This window comes from Brachionichthys hirsutus, unplaced genomic scaffold (genome assembly GCF_040956055.1).
Source record: "Brachionichthys hirsutus isolate HB-005 unplaced genomic scaffold, CSIRO-AGI_Bhir_v1 contig_446, whole genome shotgun sequence".
Classification (NCBI taxonomy): Eukaryota; Metazoa; Chordata; class Actinopteri; order Lophiiformes; family Brachionichthyidae; genus Brachionichthys; species Brachionichthys hirsutus.
Window position 1 is genome coordinate 93,570 of NW_027180444.1, and position 27,281 is coordinate 120,850.

The 27,281-nt window shown below is 44.3% G+C and overlaps 1 protein-coding gene and 5 pseudogenes across 1 annotated transcript; all 6 read right to left on the reverse strand.

Moving 5' to 3' along the window:
* Positions 1-2,712: 2,712 nt before the first annotated feature.
* LOC137914958 (zinc finger protein 723-like) lies at positions 2,713-4,504 on the reverse strand (annotated as a pseudogene).
* A 316-nt stretch (positions 4,505-4,820) lies between these two features.
* LOC137914952 (zinc finger protein ZFP2-like) lies at positions 4,821-5,802 on the reverse strand (annotated as a pseudogene).
* Positions 5,803-9,252: 3,450 nt separating this feature from the next.
* Positions 9,253-10,520, reverse strand: LOC137914953 (zinc finger protein 85-like; annotated as a pseudogene).
* A 4,673-nt stretch (positions 10,521-15,193) lies between these two features.
* LOC137914954 (zinc finger protein 43-like) lies at positions 15,194-16,471 on the reverse strand (the record flags this gene model as incomplete). The annotated part of the gene is given in 1 exon segment (XM_068758439.1): positions 15,194-16,471. A coding segment is annotated over 1 exon segment (1,278 nt), but the record flags the coding sequence as incomplete, so codon positions are not given.
* Positions 16,472-17,432: 961 nt separating this feature from the next.
* Positions 17,433-18,567, reverse strand: LOC137914955 (zinc finger protein 85-like; annotated as a pseudogene).
* Positions 18,568-19,174: 607 nt separating this feature from the next.
* LOC137914957 (zinc finger protein 135-like) lies at positions 19,175-25,232 on the reverse strand (annotated as a pseudogene).
* Positions 25,233-27,281: the final 2,049 nt, after the last annotated feature.

The window sequence follows — 27,281 nt, forward strand, 5'->3', positions numbered from 1 at the left end:
TCAGTCTTAAAACTGCAGTAACATGTCCAATTTAGTTTTTGTTTTTGATTAGGTTCCGGTGTGTGACTTAAGCTGTGGGCATAATGATAATAAAGTAACTTGAATCTTGAATCTTGAATCTTTTGTCAGCATCTGCCGGAAGACGCTTGTTCTGACAGTTTCAACCACTCATAATGTAAGAAGTGTGCCCCAGTGGCGGTTCAAGACTCAGACCCTTAGGGGACTCAGTCCCCAGAGATAGGACAGATGTTTGAGTGTGACGTGATTTTTGTGGTTGCCATGACAGCGTGAAGTGCAGCGTGAAGACAGCGTAAAAATGCCGGTGCTACAGCCAGATAACCTCCTGCCATCTGCACACTACTAAGTTAATATGGTAGATTGTTTCACAATGACCAAACATTTTCAATGATAATAAATAAAATAAAAATAAAATAATAATAAAAAATAAAATAATAATAATAATTAATTAATTTTAAGAATTTTAAGTTATATTGCATCAGATCAGAACAGACAGTCGTCTCACTTTACAGGTAACAGGAGTGAAAGACCAGAAGGGAAAGACAAAAACCAACTTGACATCCTTTGGCGACGGAGGCAAGGACCAACTTCCACATTTCAGGCAGAAACCTTGGACAGAACCTAAGGGTGCACTGCACCCAAGAGGACTCGGTTCCTTTGGGAGCAAATTCCTGCATTTATAATTAGTTGAAAGGGCTGCGTTCACACTGTGATTTCTTCGCGAAACGAACTTTCGGAGCAGCGTCGCGTGGCTGAAAAAGGCGCTCGTCGAATGGACAAAGTAGACGGGGAAGTCCCGCCCTCTCCCGTGTTTTTTTTTTTTGAGTGCGCAGTTGCGGCTGGAGGGAAGCTTACTTTGCTCTGGCCTAAATCATAAATGTTACACAACGCTCGTCGTTTTTAACAAACACAAAGTCGCTGGGGATCCATAAAGTCTCCGGATCAGTTCAGAACAACGGAATGAGAAACTATCGCGCTGCTGAACAGCTGATTCTCCGCTCTGCGCTGGACTGTGTTAAAGCACCGTGGAGCTGCAGGGAGAAGTCGTATCAGTTACCGGTGATACGTAGCTGGTTCTGAAAAAAATATGAAAGAATTATAACGCATATTTAGTTAATGAAATCTACACACAGCGGTACATATTTCACCACTCTTAGTTTGTCTGGTAACTGAGCTTCCCCTGCCGAGCAACTTGGGGTGCGCGCTGTACTTTCTCTACCGGCGATGTACCATGTAGCATCACTACGTACAGCTGATCCTGCCTTTGCTCCGCCGAAAGGAACCGAGACCCTCCTTTTCAGGTGGACTTTTTTGATCCTCTCCAGAGTCCGGATGTCCCACTGGCCCAAACGGAGCGGATTATCCGAAGAAAGGAACTCTGGTCAGTTTAAAAGGGAGCAAAGAATGGCAGTGTGAAAGCACCTTAGACTCCCTCACCAGCAGTGTTGTGCAAGTTACTTAAGATCAGTAATATATTACTTATTACTAGTTACTTGCTGAAAAAAGTAATTGCATTACTTTACTTAGTACTCCCTGCCAAAACTAACTAGTTACTTATTACTTTAAGTTAGTTTTTTCTTCTCACCCTCAATAATTGCATCCTTTCTCCCCTAAAGGCTTACTTTGCATGTTCAACATTAGCGGTTGTTTCTTCTCTTTTCTACATTGTAACTTCTCATTGTTGGTTTAACTCCAAACAGGTTCCTGAACACACAACATGATGAGTCCGCCTGAGTCAATTTGGACCCTCATTTGAATTAAATGAACATGAATTCATTTGAATTAAATGAACATGAATACTTTTACTTTGTAGGAATTCATAAATTGCTGACGAAATCTCCACTCTGTCTGAAGAGTTTCCCACATGTTTCACACCTGTAAAGCTTCTCACCTGTGTGGGTTCTCATGTGGTCTATCAAGTGACAACTAGTCTAAAATGTTTCCCACATGTTTCACACCTGTAAAGCTTCTCACCTGTGTGGGTTCTCGTGTCGCGTGTCAAGATACAACTCAGTCTAAAATGTTTCCCACATGTTTCACACCTGTAAGGCTTCTCATCTGTGTGGGTTCTCATGTTGACTGTCAACTTACTACTCAGTCTAAAATGTTTCGCACATGTTTCACACCTGTGAGGCTTCTCACCTGTGTGGGTTCTCATGTGGTCTATCAAGTGACAACTAGTCTAAAATGTTTCCCACATGTTTTACACCTGTAAGGCTTGTCACTTGTGTGGATCCTCATGTGGACTGTCAGATCTCCACTCTGTCTGAAAAGTTTCCCACATGTTTCACACCTGTAAGGCCTCTCATCTGTGTGGGTTCTCATGTGGACTGTCAGATCTCCACTCTGTCGGAACAGTTTCACACCTATAAAGCTTCTAACCTGTGTGGGTTCTCATGTGGCGTGTCAAGCAACCACTCTCTCTAAAATGTTTCCCACATGTTTTTCAAATGTAAGGCTTCTCATCTTTGTGGGTTCTCATGCAGACGGTCAACTTACTACTCAGTCTAAAATGTTTTGCACATGTTTCACACCTGTGAGGCTTCTCACCTGTGTGGATTCTCATGTGGACTGTCAGATCTCCACTCTGTCTGAAAAGTTTCCCACATGTTTCACTCCTGTAAGGCTTTTCATCTGTGTGGATTCTCATGTGGCATTCCAAGCAACCACTCTCTAACATGTTTCCCACACGTTTCACACCTGTAAGGCTTCTAATCTGTGTGGGTTCTCATGTGGCATTCCAAGAAACCACTCTGTAACATGGTTCCCACATGTTTCACACCTGTAAGGCTTCTCATCTGTGTGGGTTCTCATGTGGACTGTCAGATCTCCACTTTGTCTGAAAGGTTTCCCACATGTTTCACACCTGTAAGGATTCTCACCTGTGTGGTTTCTCATGTGGACTGTCAGATCTCCACTCTGTCTGAAGAGTGTCCCACATGTTTCACACCTGTAAAGCTTCTCACCTGTGTGGGTTCTCATGTGGTCTGTCAAGTGACAACTCAGTCTAAAATGTTTCGCACATGTTTCACACATGGGAGGCTTCTCACCTGTGTGGGTTCTCATGTGCTGCGTCAAGTGACAACTCAGTCTAAAATGTTTCGCACATGTTTCACGCCTGTAAGGCTTCTCATCTGTGTGGGTTCTCATGTGGCATTCCAAGCAACCACTCTCTAACATGTTTCTCACATGTTTCACACCTGTAAGGCTTCTCATCTGTGTGGGTTCTCATGTGGACCGTCAGATCTCCACTCTGTCTGAAAGGTTTTGCACATGTTTCACACCTGTAAGGCTTCTCATCTGTGTGGGTTCTCATGCAGACGGTCAACTTACTCCTCAGTCTAAAATGTTTCCCACGTCATGTTTTACAACAGTAAGGCTTCTCAACTGTGTGGGTTCTCATGTGGTCTGTCAAATGACAACTCAGTCTGAAACGTTTCCCACATGTTTCACACCTGTAAGGCTTGTCACTTGTGTGGATCCTCATGTGGAATGTCAGATCTCCACTCTGTTGGAACAGTTTCACACCTGTAAAGCTTCTAACCTGTGTGGGTTCTCATGTGGAGTGTCAAGCAACCACTCTCTCCAAAATGTTTCCCACATGTTTTACAACTGTAAGGCTTCTCATCTTTGTGGGTTCTCATGCAGACGGTCAACTTACTACTCAGTCTAAAATGTTTCGCACATGTTTCAAACCTGTGAGGCTTCTCACCTGTGTGGATTCTCATGTGGCATGTCAAGTTACAACTTAGTCTAAAATGTTTCCCACATGTTTTACAACTGTAAAGCTTCTCACCTGTGTGGGCTCTCATGTGGAATGTCAGATCTCCACCCTGTCTGAAAAGTTTCCCACATGTTCCACACCTGTAAGGCTTCTAATCTGTGTGTGTTGTCACGTGGACTGTCAGATCTCCACTTTGTCTGAAACGTTTCCCACATGTTTCACACTTGTAAGGATTCTCACCTGTGTGGGCTCTCATGTGGACTGTCAGATCTCCACTCTGTCTGAAAAGTTTCCCACATGTTTCACACCTGTAAAGCTTCTCATCTGTGTGGGTTCTCATGTGGCGTGTCAAGTTACAACTCAGTCTAAAATGTTTCCCACATGTCATGTTTTACAACAGTGAGGCTTCTGAATCTGTGTGGGTTCTCATGTGGTCTGTCAAGTGACAATTCAGTCTGGAAAGTTTCACACATGTTTTACAACTGTAAGGCTTCTCACCTGTGGGGGTTCTCATGTGGTGTGTCAAGCAACCACTCTCTCAAATGTTTCCCACATGTTTCACACCTGTAAGGCTTCTCATCGGTGTGGGTTCTCATGTGGACTGTCAAGTTACAACTTAGTCGAAAATGTTTCCCACACGTTTCACACCTGTAAGGCTTCTAATCTGTGTGGGTTCTCATGTGGCATTCCAAGAAACCACTCTGTAACATGGTTCCCACATGTTTCACACCTGTAAGGCTTCTCATCTGTGTGGGTTCTCATGTGGACTGTCAGATCTCCACTTTGTCTGAAAGGTTTCCCACATGTTTCACACCTGTAAGGATTCTCACCTGTGTGGTTTCTCATGTGGACTGTCAGATCTCCACTCTGTCTGAAGAGTGTCCCACATGTTTCACACCTGTAAAGCTTCTCACCTGTGTGGGTTCTCATGTGGTCTGTCAAGTGACAACTCAGTCTAAAATGTTTCGCACATGTTTCACACATGGGAGGCTTCTCACCTGTGTGGGTTCTCATGTGCTGCGTCAAGTGACAACTCAGTCTAAAATGTTTCGCACATGTTTCACGCCTGTAAGGCTTCTCATCTGTGTGGGTTCTCATGTGGCATTCCAAGCAACCACTCTCTAACATGTTTCTCACATGTTTCACACCTGTAAGGCTTCTCATCTGTGTGGGTTCTCATGTGGACCGTCAGATCTCCACTCTGTCTGAAAGGTTTTGCACATGTTTCACACCTGTAAGGCTTCTCATCTGTGTGGGTTCTCATGCAGACGGTCAACTTACTCCTCAGTCTAAAATGTTTCCCACGTCATGTTTTACAACAGTAAGGCTTCTCAACTGTGTGGGTTCTCATGTGGTCTGTCAAATGACAACTCAGTCTGAAACGTTTCCCACATGTTTCACACCTGTAAGGCTTGTCACTTGTGTGGATCCTCATGTGGAATGTCAGATCTCCACTCTGTTGGAACAGTTTCACACCTGTAAAGCTTCTAACCTGTGTGGGTTCTCATGTGGAGTGTCAAGCAACCACTCTCTCCAAAATGTTTCCCACATGTTTTACAACTGTAAGGCTTCTCATCTTTGTGGGTTCTCATGCAGACGGTCAACTTACTACTCAGTCTAAAATGTTTCGCACATGTTTCAAACCTGTGAGGCTTCTCACCTGTGTGGATTCTCATGTGGCATGTCAAGTTACAACTTAGTCTAAAATGTTTCCCACATGTTTTACAACTGTAAAGCTTCTCACCTGTGTGGGCTCTCATGTGGAATGTCAGATCTCCACCCTGTCTGAAAAGTTTCCCACATGTTCCACACCTGTAAGGCTTCTAATCTGTGTGTGTTGTCACGTGGACTGTCAGATCTCCACTTTGTCTGAAACGTTTCCCACATGTTTCACACTTGTAAGGATTCTCACCTGTGTGGGCTCTCATGTGGACTGTCAGATCTCCACTCTGTCTGAAAAGTTTCCCACATGTTTCACACCTGTAAAGCTTCTCATCTGTGTGGGTTCTCATGTGGCGTGTCAAGTTACAACTCAGTCTAAAATGTTTCCCACATGTCATGTTTTACAACAGTGAGGCTTCTGAATCTGTGTGGGTTCTCATGTGGTCTGTCAAGTGACAATTCAGTCTGGAAAGTTTCACACATGTTTTACAACTGTAAGGCTTCTCACCTGTGGGGGTTCTCATGTGGTGTGTCAAGCAACCACTCTCTCAAATGTTTCCCACATGTTTCACACCTGTAAGGCTTCTCATCGGTGTGGGTTCTCATGTGGACTGTCAAGTTACAACTTAGTCGAAAATGTTTCCCACACGTTTCACACCTGTAAGGCTTCTAATCTGTGTGGGTTCTCATGTGGCATTCCAAGAAACCACTCTGTAACATGGTTCCCACATGTTTCACACCTGTAAGGCTTCTCATCTGTGTGGGTTCTCATGTGGACTGTCAGATCTCCACTTTGTCTGAAAGGTTTCCCACATGTTTCACACCTGTAAGGATTCTCACCTGTGTGGTTTCTCATGTGGACTGTCAGATCTCCACTCTGTCTGAAGAGTGTCCCACATGTTTCACACCTGTAAAGCTTCTCACCTGTGAGGGTTCTCATGTGGTCTGTCAAGTGACAACTCAGTCTAAAATGTTTCGCACATGTTTCACACATGGGAGGCTTCTCACCTGTGTGGGTTCTCATGTGCTGCGTCAAGTGACAACTCAGTCTAAAATGTTTCGCACATGTTTCACGCCTGTAAGGCTTCTCATCTGTGTGGGTTCTCATGTGGCATTCCAAGCAACCACTCTCTAACATGTTTCTCACATGTTTCACACCTGTAAGGCTTCTCATCTGTGTGGGTTCTCATGTGGACCGTCAGATCTTCACTCTGTCTGAAAGGTTTTGCACATGTTTCACACCTGTAAGGCTTCTCATCTGTGTGGGTTCTCATGCAGACGGTCAACTTACTCCTCAGTCTAAAATGTTTCCCACGTCATGGTTTACAACAGTAAGGCTTCTCAACTGTGTGGGTTCTCATGTGGTCTGTCAAATGACAACTCAGTCTAAAATGTTTCCCACATGTTTCACACCTGTAAGGCTTGTCACTTGTGTGGATCCTCATGTGGAATGTCAGATCTCCACTCTGTTGGAACAGTTTCACACCTGTAAAGCTTCTAACCTGTGTGGGTTCTCATGTGGAGTGTCAAGCAACCACTCTCTCCAAAATGTTTCCCACATGTTTTACAACTGTAAGGCTTCTCATCTTTGTGGGTTCTCATGCAGACGGTCAACTTACTACTCAGTCTAAAATGTTTCGCACATGTTTCAAACCTGTGAGGCTTCTCACCTGTGTGGATTCTCATGTGGCATGTCAAGTTACAACTTAGTCTAAAATGTTTCCCACATGTTTTACAACTGTAAAGCTTCTCACCTGTGTGGGCTCTCATGTGGAATGTCAGATCTCCACCCTGTCTGAAAAGTTTCCCACATGTTCCACACCTGTAAGGCTTCTAATCTGTGTGTGTTGTCACGTGGACTGTCAGATCTCCACTTTGTCTGAAACGTTTCCCACATGTTTCACACTTGTAAGGATTCTCACCTGTGTGGGCTCTCATGTGGACTGTCAGATCTCCACTCTGTCTGAAAAGTTTCCCACATGTTTCACACCTGTAAAGCTTCTCATCTGTGTGGGTTCTCATGTGGCGTGTCAAGTTACAACTCAGTCTAAAATGTTTCCCACATGTCATGTTTTACAACAGTGAGGCTTCTGAATCTGTGTGGGTTCTCATGTGGTCTGTCAAGTGACAATTCAGTCTGGAAAGTTTCACACATGTTTTACAACTGTAAGGCTTCTCACCTGTGGGGGTTCTCATGTGGTGTGTCAAGCAACCACTCTCTCAAATGTTTCCCACATGTTTCACACCTGTAAGGCTTCTCATCTGTGTGGGTTCTCATGTGGACTGTCAAGTTACAACTTAGTCGAAAATGTTTCCCACACGTTTCACACCTGTAAGGCTTCTAATCTGTGTGGGTTCTCATGTGGCATTCCAAGAAACCACTCTGTAACATGGTTCCCACATGTTTCACACCTGTAAGGCTTCTCATCTGTGTGGGTTCTCATGTGGACTGTCAGATCTCCACTTTGTCTGAAAGGTTTCCCACATGTTTCACACCTGTAAGGATTCTCACCTGTGTGGTTTCTCATGTGGACTGTCAGATCTCCACTCTGTCTGAAGAGTGTCCCACATGTTTCACACCTGTAAAGCTTCTCACCTGTGTGGGTTCTCATGTGGTCTGTCAAGTGACAACTCAGTCTAAAATGTTTCGCACATGTTTCACACATGGGAGGCTTCTCACCTGTGTGGGTTCTCATGTGCTGCGTCAAGTGACAACTCAGTCTAAAATGTTTCGCACATGTTTCACGCCTGTAAGGCTTCTCATCTGTGTGGGTTCTCATGTGGCATTCCAAGCAACCACTCTCTAACATGTTTCTCACATGTTTCACACCTGTAAGGCTTCTCATCTGTGTGGGTTCTCATGTGGACCGTCAGATCTCCACTCTGTCTGAAAGGTTCTGCACATGTTTCACACCTGTAAGGCTTCTCATCTGTGTGGGTTCTCATGCAGACGGTCAACTTACTCCTCAGTCTAAAATGTTTCCCACGTCATGTTTTACAACAGTAAGGCTTCTCAACTGTGTGGGTTCTCATGTGGTCTGTCAAATGACAACTCAGTCTAAAATGTTTCCCACATGTTTCACACCTGTAAGGCTTGTCACTTGTGTGGATCCTCATGTGGAATGTCAGATCTCCACTCTGTTGGAACAGTTTCACACCTGTAAAGCTTCTAACCTGTGTGGGTTCTCATGTGGAGTGTCAAGCAACCACTCTCTCCAAAATGTTTCCCACATGTTTTACAACTGTAAGGCTTCTCATCTTTGTGGGTTCTCATGCAGACGGTCAACTTACTACTCAGTCTAAAATGTTTCGCACATGTTTCAAACCTGTGAGGCTTCTCACCTGTGTGGATTCTCATGTGGCATGTCAAGTTACAACTTAGTCTAAAATGTTTCCCACATGTTTTACAACTGTAAAGCTTCTCACCTGTGTGGGCTCTCATGTGGAATGTCAGATCTCCACCCTGTCTGAAAAGTTTCCCACATGTTCCACACCTGTAAGGCTTCTAATCTGTGTGTGTTGTCACGTGGACTGTCAGATCTCCACTTTGTCTGAAACGTTTCCCACATGTTTCACACTTGTAAGGATTCTCACCTGTGTGGGCTCTCATGTGGACTGTCAGATCTCCACTCTGTCTGAAAAGTTTCCCACATGTTTCACACCTGTAAAGCTTCTCATCTGTGTGGGTTCTCATGTGGCGTGTCAAGTTACAACTCAGTCTAAAATGTTTCCCACATGTCATGTTTTACAACAGTGAGGCTTCTGAATCTGTGTGGGTTCTCATGTGGTCTGTCAAGTGACAATTCAGTCTGGAAAGTTTCACACATGTTTTACAACTGTAAGGCTTCTCACCTGTGGGGGTTCTCATGTGGTGTGTCAAGCAACCACTCTCTCAAATGTTTCCCACATGTTTCACACCTGTAAGGCTTCTCATCGGTGTGGGTTCTCATGTGGACTGTCAAGTTACAACTTAGTCGAAAATGTTTCCCACATGTTGTACAATTGTAAGGCTTCTGAACCTGTGTGGGTTCTCATGTGGTCTGTCAAGTGACAGCTCAGTCTAAAATGTTTCCCACATGTTTCACACCTGTTAGGCTTCTCACTTGTGTGGATCCTCATGTGGAATGTCAGATCTCCACCATGTCTGAAAAGTTTCCCACATGTTTCACACCTGTAAGGCTTCTCATCTGTGTGGGTTCTCATGTGGCGTGTCAAGCAACCACTCTCTCTAAAATGTTTCCCACATGTTTTACAACTGTAAGGCTTCTCATCTGTGTGGGTTCTCATGTGGACTGTCAACTTACAACTCAGTCTGGAAAGTTTCCCACATGTTTCACACCTGTAAAGCTTCTCACCTGTGTGGGTTCTCATGTGGTCTGTCAAGTGACAACTCTGTCTAAAATGTGTCCCACATGTTTCACACCTGTAAGACTTCTCACTTGTGTGGATTCTCATGTGGAATGTCAGATCTCCAATTTGTCTGAAACGTTTCCCACATGTTTCACACCTGTAAGGCTTGTCACTTGTGTGGATCCTCATGTGGAATGTCAGATCTCCACTCTGTTGGAACAGTTTCACACCTGTAAAGCTTCTAACCTGTGTGGGTTCTCATGTGGAGTGTCAAGCAACCACTCTCTCCAAAATGTTTCCCACATGTTTTACAACTGTAAGGCTTCTCATCTTTGTGGGTTCTCATGCAGACGGTCAACTTACTACTCAGTCTAAAATGTTTCGCACATGTTTCAAACCTGTGAGGCTTCTCACCTGTGTGGATTCTCATGTGGCATGTCAAGTTACAACTTAGTCTAAAATGTTTCCCACATGTTTTACAACTGTAAAGCTTCTCACCTGTGTGGGCTCTCATGTGGAATGTCAGATCTCCACCCTGTCTGAAAAGTTTCCCACATGTTCCACACCTGTAAGGCTTCTAATCTGTGTGTGTTGTCACGTGGACTGTCAGATCTCCACTTTGTCTGAAACGTTTCCCACATGTTTCACACTTGTAAGGATTCTCACCTGTGTGGGCTCTCATGTGGACTGTCAGATCTCCACTCTGTCTGAAAAGTTTCCCACATGTTTCACACCTGTAAAGCTTCTCATCTGTGTGGGTTCTCATGTGGCGTGTCAAGTTACAACTCAGTCTAAAATGTTTCCCACATGTCATGTTTTACAACAGTGAGGCTTCTGAATCTGTGTGGGTTCTCATGTGGTCTGTCAAGTGACAATTCAGTCTGGAAAGTTTCACACATGTTTTACAACTGTAAGGCTTCTCACCTGTGGGGGTTCTCATGTGGTGTGTCAAGCAACCACTCTCTCAAATGTTTCCCACATGTTTCACACCTGTAAGGCTTCTCATCGGTGTGGGTTCTCATGTGGACTGTCAAGTTACAACTTAGTCGAAAATGTTTCCCACATGTTGTACAATTGTAAGGCTTCTGAACCTGTGTGGGTTCTCATGTGGTCTGTCAAGTGACAACTCAGTCTAAAATGTTTCCCACATGTTTCACACCTGTTAGGCTTCTCACTTGTGTGGATCCTGTTGGGGATAAAGCCTCTAACATTGTGATATTAAATCTTAAACGCATCGAAATGAAGCAGGCAGAGGCACGGATGCTTTCTCTCTGGCGCAGCCAAGACCGGGTGGTCTGGCGCGCTTCTCAAAACCAACTCTGTTCCGCTGACCGGAACATGTTTATTTATCACCTTCGTAGCTCCACCTCTTGACCCAGTGACATCACAATACTTTTAGGGTGCAAACATCGCTGCCCACCAGATGGGACTGTTCCTCACCTAACAGTTACATTAAACAAAATGAAAATTAGCGAATAACCCTATCATTCCCTCCTGTATTTTCATTGTAAACTGTAACATTCTTCTGGTTTCTACAAAACATTCAGTGTTAACTAAACATGCTTGAACTAAACTATCAGAAAACAATCACAGAACAAAATCAATACAATCAAGATCAATACCTGAGTTATTACATTCAAGATCTGAGTTCTTACATTCAAGATCTGACCTGAATCAGGGAGGAAGGCGAAAAACCCGTAGTTTGCAGATTCCATCTTCATATAGCATACATCTTTCAAACGGGAAAATTCCTTCCACAATCCAGCTGCACCTGCGATTATCTTAACGACCCCCAATTCAGGCATTTTAACAATGTTCCTAATACAATGTCAAACATCTCATTCATCGTCAACAAGGAAAACAAACATGAAAAAACATAAAATCAAATCAGTACAAAAACAAACATTCATTTCCACAATCTAAATGTTACTGTCAAACCCTTTATTCACAAACCCTACGTTAGAGCATTACGGATATTTCTCCTAGTTTGAATTACTTTAACATTTTACCAGCATTATCTTCTCTACACTGAAATTTGAAAACAGTGACATGATTATTTTATCTTTATTGCTCCAAAGTTTTAACACATCTGGAACATTCTGAACTCTAAATCAAATTATTACAATGTCTATATTATGGATGGATAATCATAACAATCTTTTACTGTCTTATTAACTCAACTTGTCACTAGAATTTAGCTACTTTTACTTACTCTAATGTTATCAAAAGTCATATGCTTAGACACTTTTACGTTGTTGTAGACTTATTACTTCTATTTTAGTATAATTGTTAACCTATCTTTCTATTAATTTCATGCCTATTGGAATATCAAATAGCAATGGTTTAGTTAAATTTAGTTTATGAATTTAAATCTACATCCTGCTCATTAGTGTTATTTGATCTATTTTAGGATTCTAATTGCATTGTACGCTTCTCCACTTAATCATAAATTACTGACAGTTGCTATTAATACAGTATAACGATACCAGGTGTTGGTTAACTACTCCTATGAAACTCTCCTAATCTGCATAGATTAATTTATGATGTTCTTCTAGTCACACATCTGTAGACAAACATTCAAACAGATTACACTTTGGAAAATGCAAACTGTTCTCGGTGTTAAGTCAGTCTCGTCGTTGTTCTCGTTCCTTGTCCATCAGCAAATCTTCTTGAAGAGTGATTCAGCTTCACTGTCAGTGTTCTTGTCCTGCGTTACACTGTGAGGGTCTCTTCCTCACGGATCTTAAAATGAGTGTGATTCAATCTCTCACCACCTCTCTCTGATCAGACTTCCTGTCTGCATCTCTGGATCAGTTTGGCAAGAGACGTTTCCTCCTGCAGTGCAACGGATGGATTCAGGAAGAACTCTGGATGTTCACGTCTCGTTGGTGTCGTCAGCATGACCCTGAGTGGTCCTCCGTTCCTCGGTCTGGACCGTCTGCTGTTTCCTGATGGTTTCCATGAAGACGCCAACACCAAACACGCTCTGTAGATTCGCCCTCCTGTCGGGACAAAGAAAAACTTCGGCAGATCATTTGCTCTCTGGACATCGTTCAGAAAGAGTGTGCTTCATCTATTCACTCAACGCTTCCTCTTCACTTCTTCCCTTCACCAAATCGATGTACTGCATCCATGGCTTCCTTCTCTACACTAGCCTAGCGCTCTGATATACAGTGACATCTGATCTGCATGTTGTTTCACATCTTACCACCTGATTCACAAAATCATCACCGTTATAACTAGTTATTATGGCTACTGGAACAGGATTTAGTGATTCTACACATATATACAGCAAACAATTTTTTTTTGTATTATTTTTATTCTTCCAGAGTAATTATTGATTTAATTACTGCTGTGCAATCCCTCCTGTTTGAACTATGAACGTAGTCCATGGTTCAAACTTGCTTCCATTAGTAAATCTAGTCTACTCTATCAGCATTAGTCTAACTTGGTTTATACAATGTCTCAAAATAATTCCTACTCTTACATCATATTCACAACATATTATATACATCACTCAATTTGGGATGAAATAAGTTCAAATGAGTTTTCATGTGCCTCTCACCCTATGCTTGTCTGAGATGCTCCTGTTGAGGTTGCCATGTGTTGGCTGGAAGGTTCATCGCCTCCAGTCCGTCAGGCTTCTCCTCTGCTGTTACTTGTCTGAGATGTTCCTTCGACCGTACAGCGCTTCCGTTGGCTGTCGTTTCTGCATCACAGCTTAGCAGTCTCTTCTGGTGTTCCTGGAGCTGCTATCTGCATTCGCAACTCAGAACAAAACACATTTCTTTATTGACACACGATAAAATCTTTGAACCTTTTCCTTCCTTCATTTCACATTTCACTATTGAGAACCCATATGTTGACAGAGTTTATCTGCTCCCAGTCCAGTCCGGGATCTCTCCTGTTTTATCTTGTCTTGGTCACCATCCTGGCGTTGTGGCCTGCCTGTGGTCTCCATGCAGCGTCATCCGATGCCATGTGGCATGTCTTTGTCTCTTGTCTGTCTTCACCATCCAGCATTCCTTTGTCTCCTCTTTTTTCTTCTCCTCAGCTTCATCTTCTTACATCTCCTTCAACCTTCTTCGTGCCTTCCAAAACTCTCAAACAAAAGGTGTCTCCAGAAAGATTTGCATATAAATGGCTGTGCCGTAGAGCTACGCTCTCACAGCACAGACGTGGTTCTGTCATGCTAATTTGGAATTCACAAAGACTTTTTCTGCTTAAGCCTCCATTTTGTGGTTGTCCTGGTCTCCATCTTGGAGGTGCCATGTGGTCTCTTTCTCCATGCTGCTCCTTTGTCCCTTCTGAAACGCTCAAAACAATCGTTACACACCATATTTCTTACATGTTACATTTCCAACTTTTTATTTTAATTTTTTATAGCATGCCGTTTTATGTTACAGTTCCCCATGTGCTCCTCTGCTTAGAACAATTCAAGCATCCATACATCCATACATACACACACGTTACTTGTCGTTACACTCATGGCCAAATATTCAATCCACTCTCCGGATCAGTTTTAGAAATCTGGGATTTCAAGGCAATCAAATAAAATGAGTCCTATTTTACAGTCTGCTCTTCAGACCAGTTTTAAGAATCACTAGGATTCTAAGGCAATCACAAACAAAATGAGTCCTATTTTACATTCGGTCTGCTACTCCAAACCAGTTTTAAGAATCACTAGGATTCCAAGGCAATCACAAACAAAATGAGTCCTATTTTATATTCGGTCTGCTACTCCAAACCAGTTTTAAAAATCTCACAGGGATTTCAAGGCAAACATAAATAACATGAGTCCCGTTTTAGTACTTCCTTCCACAGATAACGTTTAAGACGAAACCCGTCTACGTAACCGACAAGCACGCGATGCGCGCGACCTCCATTCTCACTCATTCACACACATAAACATCTTAAATCCTACTTACCTTCGTCCATCGATGCGTATTTCCCGCTGTTCCTCCGTCACACGGATCCTCCGTCGGACCGAAACGTGAACGGGGCCTTCTCCGAGGACCCGCTGTGTTGTCGACTCACCGTCGCCATGCCTGCGCAAAAACCGCGTGCGTCCGCGTTCCTGCTGCACGTTCCGGACCGTGGATTCACGTGATATTGGATTATCCGGCTCGAAGGACCAATAAATGTTGGGGATAAAGCCTCTAACATTGTGATATTAAATCTTAAACGCATCGAAATGAAGCAGGCAGAGGCACGGATGCTTTCTCTCTGGCGCAGCCAAGACCGGGTGGTCTGGCGCGCTTCTCAAAACCAACTCTGTTCCGCTGACCGGAACATGTTTATTTATCACCTTCGTAGCTCCACCTCTTGACCCAGTGACATCACAATACTTTTAGGGTGCAAACATCGCTGCCCACCAGATGGGACTGTTCCTCACCTAACAGTTACATTAAACAAAATGAAAATTAGCGAATAACCCTATCAGATCCTCATGTGGAATGTCAGATCTCCACCATGTCTGAAAAGTTTCCCACATGTTTCACACCTGTAAGGCTTCTCATCTGTGTGGGTTCTCATGTGGCGTGTCAAGCAACCACTCTCTCTAAAATGTTTCCCACATGTTTTACAACTGTAAGGCTTCTCATCTTTGTGGGTTCTCATGCAGACGGTCAACTTACTCCTCAGTCTAAAATGTTTCGTACATGTTTCACACCTGTGAGGCTTCTCACCTGTGTGCGTTCCCATGTGGTCTGTCAACTTACCACTCAGTCTGGAAGGTTTCCCACATGTTTCACACCTGTAAGGCTTCTCATCTGTGTGGGTTCTCATGTGGACTGTCAGATCTCCACTCTGTCTGAAAAGTTTCCTACAAGTTTCACACCTGTAAGGCTTTTCATCTGTGTGGGTTCTCATGTGGACTGTCAACTTACAACTCAGTCTGGAAAGTTTCCCACATGTTTCACACCTGTAAAGCTTCTCACCTGTGTGGGTTCTCATGTGGTCTGTCAAGTGACAACTCTGTCTAAAATGTGTCCCACATGTTTCACACCTGTAAGACTTCTCACTTGTGTGGATTCTCATGTGGAATGTCAGATCTCCAATTTGTCTGAAACGTTTCCCACATGTTTCACACCTGTAAGGATTCTCACCTGTGTGGGCTTTCATGTGGACTGTCAGATCTCCACTCTGTCTGAAAAGTTTCCCACATGTTTCACACCTGTAAAGCTTCTCATCTGTGTGGTTTCTCATGTGGCGTGTCAAGTTACAACTTAGTCTAAAATGTTTCCCACATGTTTTACAACTTTAAGGCTTCTCACCTGTGTGGTTTCTCGTGTGGACTGTCAGATCTCCACTCTGTCTGAAGAGTTTCCCACATGTTTCACACCTGTGAGGCTTCTCACCTGTGTGGGTTCTCATGTGGTCTGTCAAGTGACAACGAAGTCTGAAATGTTTCCCACATGTTTCAAACATGTAAGGCTTCTAACCTGTGTGGGTTCTCATGTGGCGTGTCATGCAACCACTCTCTCTAAAATGTTTCCCACATGTTTCACACATGTAAGGCTTCTCACCTGTGTGGGTTCTCATGTGGTCTGTCAAGTGACAACTCAGTCTAAAATGTTTCCCACATGTTTCACACCTGTAAGGCTTCTCACTTGTGTGGAATCTCATGTGGAATGTCAAATCTCCACTCTGTCTGAAAAGTTTCCCACATGTTTCACACCTGTAAGGCTTCTCATCTGTGTGGGTTCTCATGTGGACTGTCAGATCTCCACTCTGTTGGAACAGTTTCACACCTGTAAAGCTTCTAACCTGTGTGGGTTCTCATGTGGAGTGTCAAGCAACCACTCTCTCCAAAATGTTTCCCACATGTTTTACAACTGTAAGGCTTCTCATCATTGTGGGTTCTCATGCAGACGGTCAACTTACTACTCAGTCTAAAATGTTTTGCACATGTTTCAAACCTGTGAGGCTTCTCACCTGTGTGGGTTCCCATGTGGTCTGTCAACTTACAACTCAGTCTAAAATGTTTCCCACATGTTTCACACCTGTAAGGCTTCTCACTTGTGTGGATTCTCATGTGGCATGTCAAGTTACAACTTAGTCTAAAATGTTTCCCACATGTTTTACAACTGTAAAGCTTCTCACCTGTGTGGGCTCTCATGTGGAATGTCAGATCTCCACCCTGTCTGAAATGTTTCCCACATGTTCCACACCTGTAAGGCTTCTAATCTGTGTGTGTTCTCACGTGGACTGTCAGATCTCCACTTTGTCTGAAACGTTTCCCACATGTTTCACACTTGTAAGGATTCTCACCTGTGTGGGCTCTCATGTGGACTGTCAGATCTCCACTCTGTCTGAAAAGTTTCCCACATGTTTCACACCTGTAAAGCTTGTCATCTGTGTGGTTTCTCATGTGGCGTGTCAAGTTACAACTCAGTCTGGAACGTTTCCCACATGTTTCACACCTGTAAGGCTTCTCATCTGTCTGGGTTCTCATGTGGATTGTCAGATCTCCACTCTGTCTGAAGAGTGTCCCACATGTTTCACACCTGTGTGGGTTCTCATGTGGCGTGTCAAGTTACAACTCAGTCTAAAATGTTTCCCACATGTCATGTTTTACAACAGTGAGGCTTCTGAATCTGTGTGGGTTCTCATGTGGTCTGTCAAGTGACAATTCAGTCTGGAAGGTTTCACACATGTTTTACAACTGTAAGGCTTCTCACCTGTGGGGGTTCTCATGTGGTGTGTCAAGCAACCACTCTCTCAAATGTTTCCCACATGTTTCACACCTGTAAGGCTTCTCATCGGTGTGGGTTCTCATGTGGACTGTCAAGTTACAACTTAGTCGAAAATGTTTCCCACATGTTGTACAATTGTAAGGCTTCTGAACCTGTGTGGGTTCTCATGTGGTCTGTCAAGTGACAACTCAGTCTAAAATGTTTCCCACATGTTTCACACCTGTTAGGCTTCTCACTTGTGTGGATCCTCATGTGGAATGTCAGATCTCCACCATGTCTGAAAAGTTTCCCACATGTTTCACACCTGTAAGGCTTCTCATCTGTGTGGGTTCTCATGTGGCGTGTCAAGCAACCACTCTCTCTAAAATGTTTCCCACATGTTTTACAACTGTAAGGCTTCTCATCTTTGTGGGTTCTCATGCAGACGGTCAACTTACTCCTCAGTCTAAAATGTTTCGTACATGTTTCACACCTGTGAGGCTTCTCACCTGTGTGCGTTCCCATGTGGTCTGTCAACTTACCACTCAGTCTGGAAGGTTTCCCACATGTTTCACACCTGTAAGGTTTCTCATCTGTGTGGGTTCTCATGTGGACTGTCAGATCTCCACTTTGTCTGAAAAGTTTCCTACATGTTTCACACCTGTAAGGCTTTTCATCTGTGTGGGTTCTCATGTGGACTGTCAACTTACAACTCAGTCTGGAAAGTTTCCCACATGTTTCACACCTGTAAAGCTTCTCACCTGTGTGGGTTCTCATGTGGTCTGTCAAGTGACAACTCTGTCTAAAATGTGTCCCACATGTTTCACACCTGTAAGACTTCTCACTTGTGTGGATTCTCATGTGGAATGTCAGATCTCCAATTTGTCTGAAACGTTTCCCACATGTTTCACACCTGTAAGGATTCTCACCTGTGTGGGCTTTCATGTGGACTGTCAGATCTCCACTCTGTCTGAAAAGTTTCCCACATGTTTCACACCTGTAAAGCTTCTCATCTGTGTGGTTTCTCATGTGGCGTGTCAAGTTACAACTTAGTCTAAAATGTTTCCCACATGTTTTACAACTTTAAGGCTTCTCACCTGTGTGGTTTCTCGTGTGGACTGTCAGATCTTCACTCTGTCTGAAGAGTTTCCCACATGTTTCACACCTGTGAGGCTTCTCACCTGTGTGGGTTCTCATGTGGTCTGTCAAGTGACAACGAAGTCTGAAATGTTTCCCACATGTTTCAAACATGTAAGGCTTCTAACCTGTGTGGGTTCTCATGTGGCGTGTCATGCAACCACTCTCTCTAAAATGTTTCCCACATGTTTCACACATGTAAGGCTTCTCACCTGTGTGTGTTCTCATGTGGTCTGTCAAGTGACAACTCAGTCTAAAATGTTTCCCACATGTTTCACACCTGTAAGGCTTCTCACTTGTGTGGAATCTCATGTGGAATGTCAAATCTCCACTCTGCCTGAAAAGTTTCCCACATGTTTCACACCTGTAAGGCTTCTCATCTGTGTGGATTCTCATGTGGAATGTCAGATCTCCACTCTGTCTGAAAAGTTTCCCACATGTTTCACACCTGTAAAGCTTCTAACCTGTGTGGGTTCTCATGTGGCGTGTCAAGCACCCACTCTCTCTAAAATGTTTCCCACATGTTTTACAACTGTAAGGCTTCTCATCTGTGTGGGTTTTCATGTGGACTGTCAGATCTCCACTCAGTCTAAATGTTTCCCACATGTCATGTTTTACAATAGTAAGGCTTCTCAACTGTGTGGGTTCTCATGTGGTATGTCAAGTGACAACTCAGTTTAAAATATTTCCCACATGTTTCACAACTGTGAGGCTTCTCATCTGTGTGGGTTCTCATGTGGACTGTCAACTTACAACTCAGTCTGGAAAGTTTCCCACATGTTTCACACCTGTAAAGCTTCTCACCTGTGTGGGTTCTCATGTGGTCTGTCAAGTGACAACCCAGTCTAAAATGTTTCCCACATGTTTCACACCTGTAAGGCTTCTCACTTGTGTGGGTTCTCATGTGGTCTGTCAAGTGACAACGAAGTCTAAAATGTTTCCCACATGTTTCAAACATGTAAGGCTTCTAACCTGTGTGGGTTCTCATGTGGTGTGTCACGCAACCACTCTCTAAAATGTTTCCCACATGTTTCACACATGTAAGGCTTCTCATCTTTGTGGGTTCTCATGCAGACGGTCAACTTACTACTCAGTCTAAAATGTTTCGTACATGTTTCACACCTGTAAGGCTTCTCATCTGTGTGGGTTCTCATGTGGACCGTCAGATCTCCACTCTGTCTGAAAAGTTTCCTACATGTTTCACACCTGTAAGGCTTTTCATCTGTGTGGGTTCTCATGTGGACTGTCAACTTACAACTCAGTCTGGAAAGTTTCCCACATGTTTCACACCTGTAAAGCTTCTCACCTGTGTGGGTTCTCATGTGGTCTGTCAAGTGACAACTCTGTCTAAAATGTTTCCCACATGTTTCACACCTGTAAGGCTTCTCACTTGTGTGGATTCTCATGTGGAATGTCAGATCTCCATCCTGTCTGAAAAGTTTCCCACATGTTCCACACATGCAAGGCTTCTCATCTCTGTGGGTTCTCATGTGGACTGTCAGATCTCCAATTTGTCTGAAACGTTTCCCACATGTTTCACACCTGTAAGGATTCTCACCTGTGTGGGCTCTCATGTGGACTGTCAGATCTCCACTCTGTCTGAAAAGTTTCCCACATGTTTCCCACCTGTAAAGCTTCTCATCTGTGTGGTTTCTCATGTGGCGTGTCAAGTTACAACTTAGTCTAAAATGTTTCCCACATGTTTTACAACTTTAAGGCTTCTCACCTGTGTGGTTTCTCATGTGGACTGTCAGATCTCCACTCTGTCTGAAGAGTTTCCCACATGTTTCACACCTGTGAGGCTTCTCACCTGTGTGGGTTCTCATGTGGTCTGTCAAGTGACAACGAAGTCTAAAATGTTTCCCACATGTTTCAAACATGTAAGGCTTCTAACCTGTGTGGGTTCTCATGTGGCGTGTCATGCAACCAGTCTCTCTAAAATGTTTCCCACATGTTTCACACATGTAAGGCTTCTCACCTGTGTGGGTTCTCATGTGGTCTGTCAAGTGACAACTCAGTCTAAAATATTCCCACATGTTTCACACCTGTAAGGCTTCTCACTTGTGTGGATTCTCATGTGGACTGTTGTCAGGTTTGTGACACTGTAAAAGAGAGAAAATCAGAACCAAGCCCCAAAGATTCAACCCAATAACCATTTTCTTGCGGTAAGTAATGTAGGGTTTTACCAAACTCTCTTCCGGTTCTTTGTTCTCCTTAGTGGGTGCGTAATCAATGAGGAGAATGTGGGTTAAGATGAAGACATTTATATAATTAACAGATCAGTACAATTAGTTCAGATATCAGCACTGAGATTCCAACACAGCTCTCGTGCCCGCGCTTCATTGGAATGAAGACGCTTCCTGCTTCGTCCTCACGTCATTCTGTCCCCTGAAGGCGGGACTTTGCCCCAGCCAATCTAAGCCCATGTTCATCTGTGTTGTGTGATGTCACTGTTGTGATGCGTTCAATTGAAATCAGTCATTACAATAACAAACTAAACGTTGTGCGTCCCTGTTGTTCTGTCGGCATGTAAACACGTTGTGGAATCCCATCTAATATGGAAATTCCCTACAACTTCCCCTGATGGTGTGACCCAACCAGGTCACTCCATAAATCAATGTATGGTGCAAACTATATGAGGACCCCGCAACCGATCTATGAGTGTCCCCGTCCAGCGGATGGAAAAGCAGCAGGTTGTCACAGCCTGGAAGCCTGACGTTACTTCCAGGACACATGAACGTCCATCCCAGGGAACTCAGCGTGAACTCACAAACCGGCGCAAAGGCGTGTTGTGCAACAAAGTGGAAAAATCGAAACATTTCCAAGGCCTAGCCTTGTGAGTGAGCTAGCCTCACCTACGGCGTCCATAAGGGACGCCAAAAATCCTACAATACAGAGATCTAGAATCCCCACAAGAAAACTAAACACAATTATCATTACCTCTCCCTGCGCAGAGTCACCATGTGTTAGCCTTAGCGACAGTGTGTCATGTAGCATGCAAACCCGACTATAGATGATGTTCTTCTTCGTCATCCTCAGAACCGGTGGGAACATGAATGCCACGTCTCAGGCATTCCCTCAGGTTCCCTCCGGCCCCTCCTTCCTTGGAGCCCCGTTCCAGCCGGGCCTCCTGCTCCATCATCAGGTCGGCGGGGGCATGGCCTCCCCCACCGCTCTGTCAATACACTCAATCATAGCCGCCGTATACATAGTATACAACAGTCTCCACCTGCCATAAAAATTCCCACAACTGTATCTACTTAACACAATAAACTTCCCCATAACTTCACTTCATTAAAGTTAAACCATATCCCAATCAAATCAAAGGCATTCAAACACATTAATATCCTATAATTTCATTGTTATTCGCTCTAAATCCTGAAAAGTCTCCGTCTAGAACAACCAGATTAAACATGTAGCGTTCTGTAACAGAACATTAACTTTACCAGCTAGTCATGCATCTCTAAATGTTAGTAGTTTAATATGTATTATGAGCGGTGCCTGTAACTAGTCATGAACTGACTTAACCCCTGGTAGGATTAGTAAACATCGATCGTTTTATTGCACACAACTGATCCTATCATCTTTATTGGACGCTCTCTAAACAATGTTACCCCCCTTCAGGTTAGTTGGTTAGATGCATTCAGGACGCCCCGTGGAATTCCCATGTTGTTGATGGGACCGGATGTCCTTTGCACAGGTCTGGATCTCTGGACCTGAATGGGTGAAAGAAAAGAGACAGAGACACGCCTCCCTGCCTGTTCTGTACAGGTGTCTTTGCCATGTGGTCTTCACCACATCTCTCGCCTTCTGCTCTGGTGTAGGGAATTTCCATAGTAGATGGGATTCCACAACGTGTTTACATGCCGACAGAACAACAGGGACGCACCACGTTTAGTTTGTTATTGTAATGACTGATTTCAATTGAACGCATCACAACAGTGACATCACACAACACAGATAGACATGGGCTTAGATTGGCTGGGGCAAAGTCCCGCCTTCAGGGGACAGAATGACGTGAGGACGAAGCGGGAAGCATCTTCATTCCAATGAAGCGCGGGCACGAGAGCTGTGTTGGAATCTCAGCGCTGATATCTGAACTAATTGGGCTGATCTGTTAATTATATAAATGTCTTAATCTTAACCCACATTCTCCTCATTGATTACGCACCCACTATGGAGAACAAGAACCGGAAGAGGGTTTGGTAAAACCCTACAGAAACTGGTGTTTCCGCCCGGTCACTCCAGTGGGTGCAGTCCGCTCTGAGACCACGCTGTATCTGATCTGCGCAAACAAAGGTGAGCAGAACCTATTTGATTAATTCTGCCAGATAGTAGCTTGGTCTTGCATGAGCGTACGAGTTAAAGTCGTATTTGAAGTAACGCCCGTTTAATAAAGTAACGTTAAAGTTTGCATTCTGTGAAAAGCACACGGACGAAGCAGATCAGCGCAGTTGGAGAGGATAAGGATAAATGTGATAAAACGAGATAAGTGTGCACTATAAAACAAGAGGACCCCGCTATCAATATAAAGAGTTAATAAAGGGTAAGGGCGTTTGAAAACGTGGTTTGGTCTCTGCAGAGACGCAATCCGAAAACTGCATTGGTTATGAATGATTATACCACAATTTGTCCTCTCACGTATTAAAATATAGTCTGTGTGGTAATTAATGCCCTGGAAAGCAGCGCGGCGGGTTTCAAGACCCCAGGACGAAAAGATTAAATATTAGATAGGCGATCGGGCCTACTTGGCCCGGTTGTGAGTGCGTTAGCGACAGGTAACGGGTCCAGCACTATAGATTAATTACATCACGTGGCTAAAGGCAGCGCGAAAACGGCTTCAAGACCCAGCCACGTGTAATGTTGATTTGGTCCTACGTTAAATAAAAGCAGCGGAAATTGTTTAAAGACATTTTTAACGTATAATATTGATTTGGCTCTACGTTAAATAAAAGCAGCGGAAATTGTTTGAAGACATTTTTAACGTATTGTTTTGATTCGGTCTAAACATTGAAAGAAAGCAGGGAGAGAAAGGTTTAAACACCATTTTAATGTTTTGTTTTAATTCGATCATACGTCAAATAAAAGCAGCATAAATTGTTTACAGACGGTTTTGACGTATAATTCTAATTAGGGTTCCGGAGTAAAAAAGCAGCGCTTAGAGGTTTCAAGACCTGTACTCTTGGGATAAAGTGAGAATAGAGCGGGGTCCGAAAGACGTCTAATAGCTAATTTAGATAGGAAAAATTGATTGTCTGTTAAAGTGAAATGTTGAGTCAAAATGGCTGCTGATGGCTCATCAGCAGGGCCATGGGGGGAGATGTTATGCAAACTTGCTGTGAATGGAACGCACACACACACACACAGCTAGCGTGGGGGAGCATGGAGATCTAAGGTTGCTATAAGTAAAAGACGGATGGATGGGGGGGGGGAACTGCAGCCCCGTCTTATCCATTCGAGGGAGACAAAACCCCCACCTGAGAATAAACACCTAAATATAGAAACATATGTAGAATTGCAAAGCAGTAATAAGATACTGGTTGAAGAAATAACTGATGATGTATAACTTCTAAGAAGAAGAAGGAAGAAGTCATGTGTTTCGGTAAGTGAAGGAAAAAGTCATTTAAGAAAGAAGGGAGAACTGGAAGACAATGGAAAACGGGTAAGTATGAGAGAAGGACACATGTAATAAGGAAAAATGCTGCTTAAAGAGTTTAAGAATATCTTCCAGGTGCAGAAGGAGCCGCATGACACGGACAAGATGGCGAGCAGGACAACAGCCGAAGCTGCGGCCTCCAGACCGGAGCATTGGAAGCAGGTCTAAACAGGATTAGAGAGGAGACAATTTAAGAAAACCCCAGATCAGCATAGTGGAGGTAAAATCACAAAATGGTGGGTTCAGGGAGGACGAATGGCTGGATGCCTGTCTTTTTATGGCTGAGTGGGGGTGAGACGGGCCCTCTCACGTCCGCTCGGTCTTGGGATGCGTTTGAAGCCATTCGACCCCCACCATTTGCTCAGCTAAGCACAGGAATGGGGATGTACCAGATCATCCCCCCACTTTTATGACTCTGAGCTCTGGAATGTGGGAGATAGTAGCCACAGGGAGTTTTCTTAAGAACAAACACGCACATGCTAAGGGTGACAGGAGCAGGGGGTTAGAAGCACAGAACGGTGAACAGGTACGATGCTGTGTTTCTGTAATTATGTAAGTATGACACACAAACCATCCGAGAAGGTTCCAAGACTATTGATGATGATCCAGCGACGGACAAGAACAGGTAAAATGCACAGACACACAAACACTACACCTCAAGTAGTCATGACGATCACAGGAGAATAAACGTGTAGTCTGAATGATAGGCTTTTTATGGTCCAGTGAGGCCTCAGTTATATAGTTGAAAATGTAACTCTGGTAAGCTCACCAGGGGGGTTTTGGACAAAAAATGAATGGCCGTAGGTTGCCAATTGAACCCGTATTGAGGCGAAGGGCTGCCTGAGCCTCCGTCGGACTTCTCGACGTCAATTTGCAATGTATCCTGCACGCAAATGACACCCCTATTGCGCTGTCATGAAAAATACACTAGGTGGCACCAAAAGCTCTTTTTCTCTTTTTTCATGGGGGGGGGGGGACAATAGGTCCTTAAACTGACCACTTACCTCATATGGGCGAAATCTTTGCGGGGGGGGGGGGGTCCCAGCTGTACAAAGGTAAAGTAAACTGTCCACTTACCTCATGTATGCCAAATCAATGGGTCTTGGTTGGGGGGTCACTCGGGGGGGGGGGCCCTTGGTCCAAAAGGTCAATATATTGCCCACTTACCTCATATATGTCAAATCAATGGGTCTTGGTTGGGGGGTCACTCGGGGGGGGGGGCCTTTGTCCAAAAGGTCAATATCTTGCCCACTTACCTCATATATGTCAAATTAATGGGTCTTGGTTGGGGGGTCACTCGGGGGGGGGGGCTTTGTCCAAAAGGTCAATATGTTGCCCACTTACCTCATATATGTCAAATCAATGGGTCTTGGTTGGGGGGTCACTCGGGGGGGGGGGGGCTTTGTCCAAAAGGTCAATATCTTGCCCACTTACCTCATATATGCCAAATCAATGGGTCTTGGGGGGGCGGTCCAAAAGGTCAATATCTTGCCCACTTACCTCATATACCCAAATCGATGGGTCTTGGTGGGGGGGGTCACTTGGGGGTAAGTGGGCAAGTTATCTACCCTATGGACAGCGATCGATTTCTGAGACATGTGGTAAGTGGACAAGTTATCCACCCTTTGGACACCCATTCATTTGGTCCCCCATTCATTTGGGACACATGTGGTAAGTGGGCAACTTATCGACCCTTTGGACAGCGATCGATTTCTGAGACATGTGGTAAGTGGGCAAGTTATCGACCCTTTGGACAGTGGTCGATTTCTGAGCCATGTGGTAAGTGGGCAAGTTATCGACCCTTTGGACACCCATTCATTTGGTCCCCCATTCATTTGGGACACATGTGGTAAGTGGGCAACTTATCGACCCTTTGGACAGCGATCGATTTCTGAGACATGTGGTAAGTGGGCAAGTTATCGACCCTTTGGACAGTGGTCGATTTCTGAGACATGTGGTAAGTGGGCAAGTTATCGACCCTTTGGACACCCATTCATTTGGTCCCCCATTCATTTGGGACACATGTGGTAAGTGGGCAACTTATCGACCCTTTGGACAGCGATCGATTTCTGAGACATGTGGTAAGTGGGCAAGTTATCGACCCTTTGGACAGTGGTCGATTTCTGAGCCATGTGGTAAGTGGGCAAGTTATCGACCCTTTGGACACCCATTCATTTGGTCCCCCATTCATTTGGGACACATGTGGTAAGTGGGCAACTTATCGACCCTTTGGACAGCGATCGATTTCTGAGACATGTGGTAAGTGGGCAAGTTATCGACCCTTTGGACAGTGGTCGATTTCTGAGCCATGTGGTAAGTGGGCAAGTTATCGACCCTTTGGACACCCATTCATTTGGTCCCCCATTCATTTGGGACACATGTGGTAAGTGGGCAACTTATCGACCCTTTGGACAGCGATCGATTTCTGAGACATGTGGTAAGTGGGCAAGTTATCGACCCTTTGGACAGTGGTCGATTTCTGAGACATGTGGTAAGTGGGCAAGTTATCGACCCTTTGGACACCCATTCATTTGGTCCCCCATTCATTTGGGACACATGTGGTAAGTGGGCAACTTATCGACCCTTTGGACAGCGATCGATTTCTGAGACATGTGGTAAGTGGGCAAGTTATCGACCCTTTGGACAGTGGTCGATTTCTGAGACATGTGGTAAGTGGGCAAGTTATCAACCCTTTGGACAGCGGTCGATTTCTGAGACATGTGGTAAGTGGGCAAGTTATCAACCCTTTGGACAGCGGTCGATTTCTGAGACATGTGGTAAGTGGGCAAGTTATCGACCCTTTGGACACCCATTCATTTTGAACACATGTGGTAAGTGGGCAAGTTATTGACCCTTTGGACACCCATTCATTTGGTGGCCCTTGGGGTACCCATTCAGTTTGGACACATGTGGTAAGTGGGCAAGTTATCGACCCTTTGGACACCGCTCAATTTTTGAGACATGTGGTAAGTGGGCAAGTTATTGACCCTTTGGACACCCATTCATTTGGTCCCCCATTCATTTGGGACACATGTGGTAAGTGGGCAAGTTATCGACC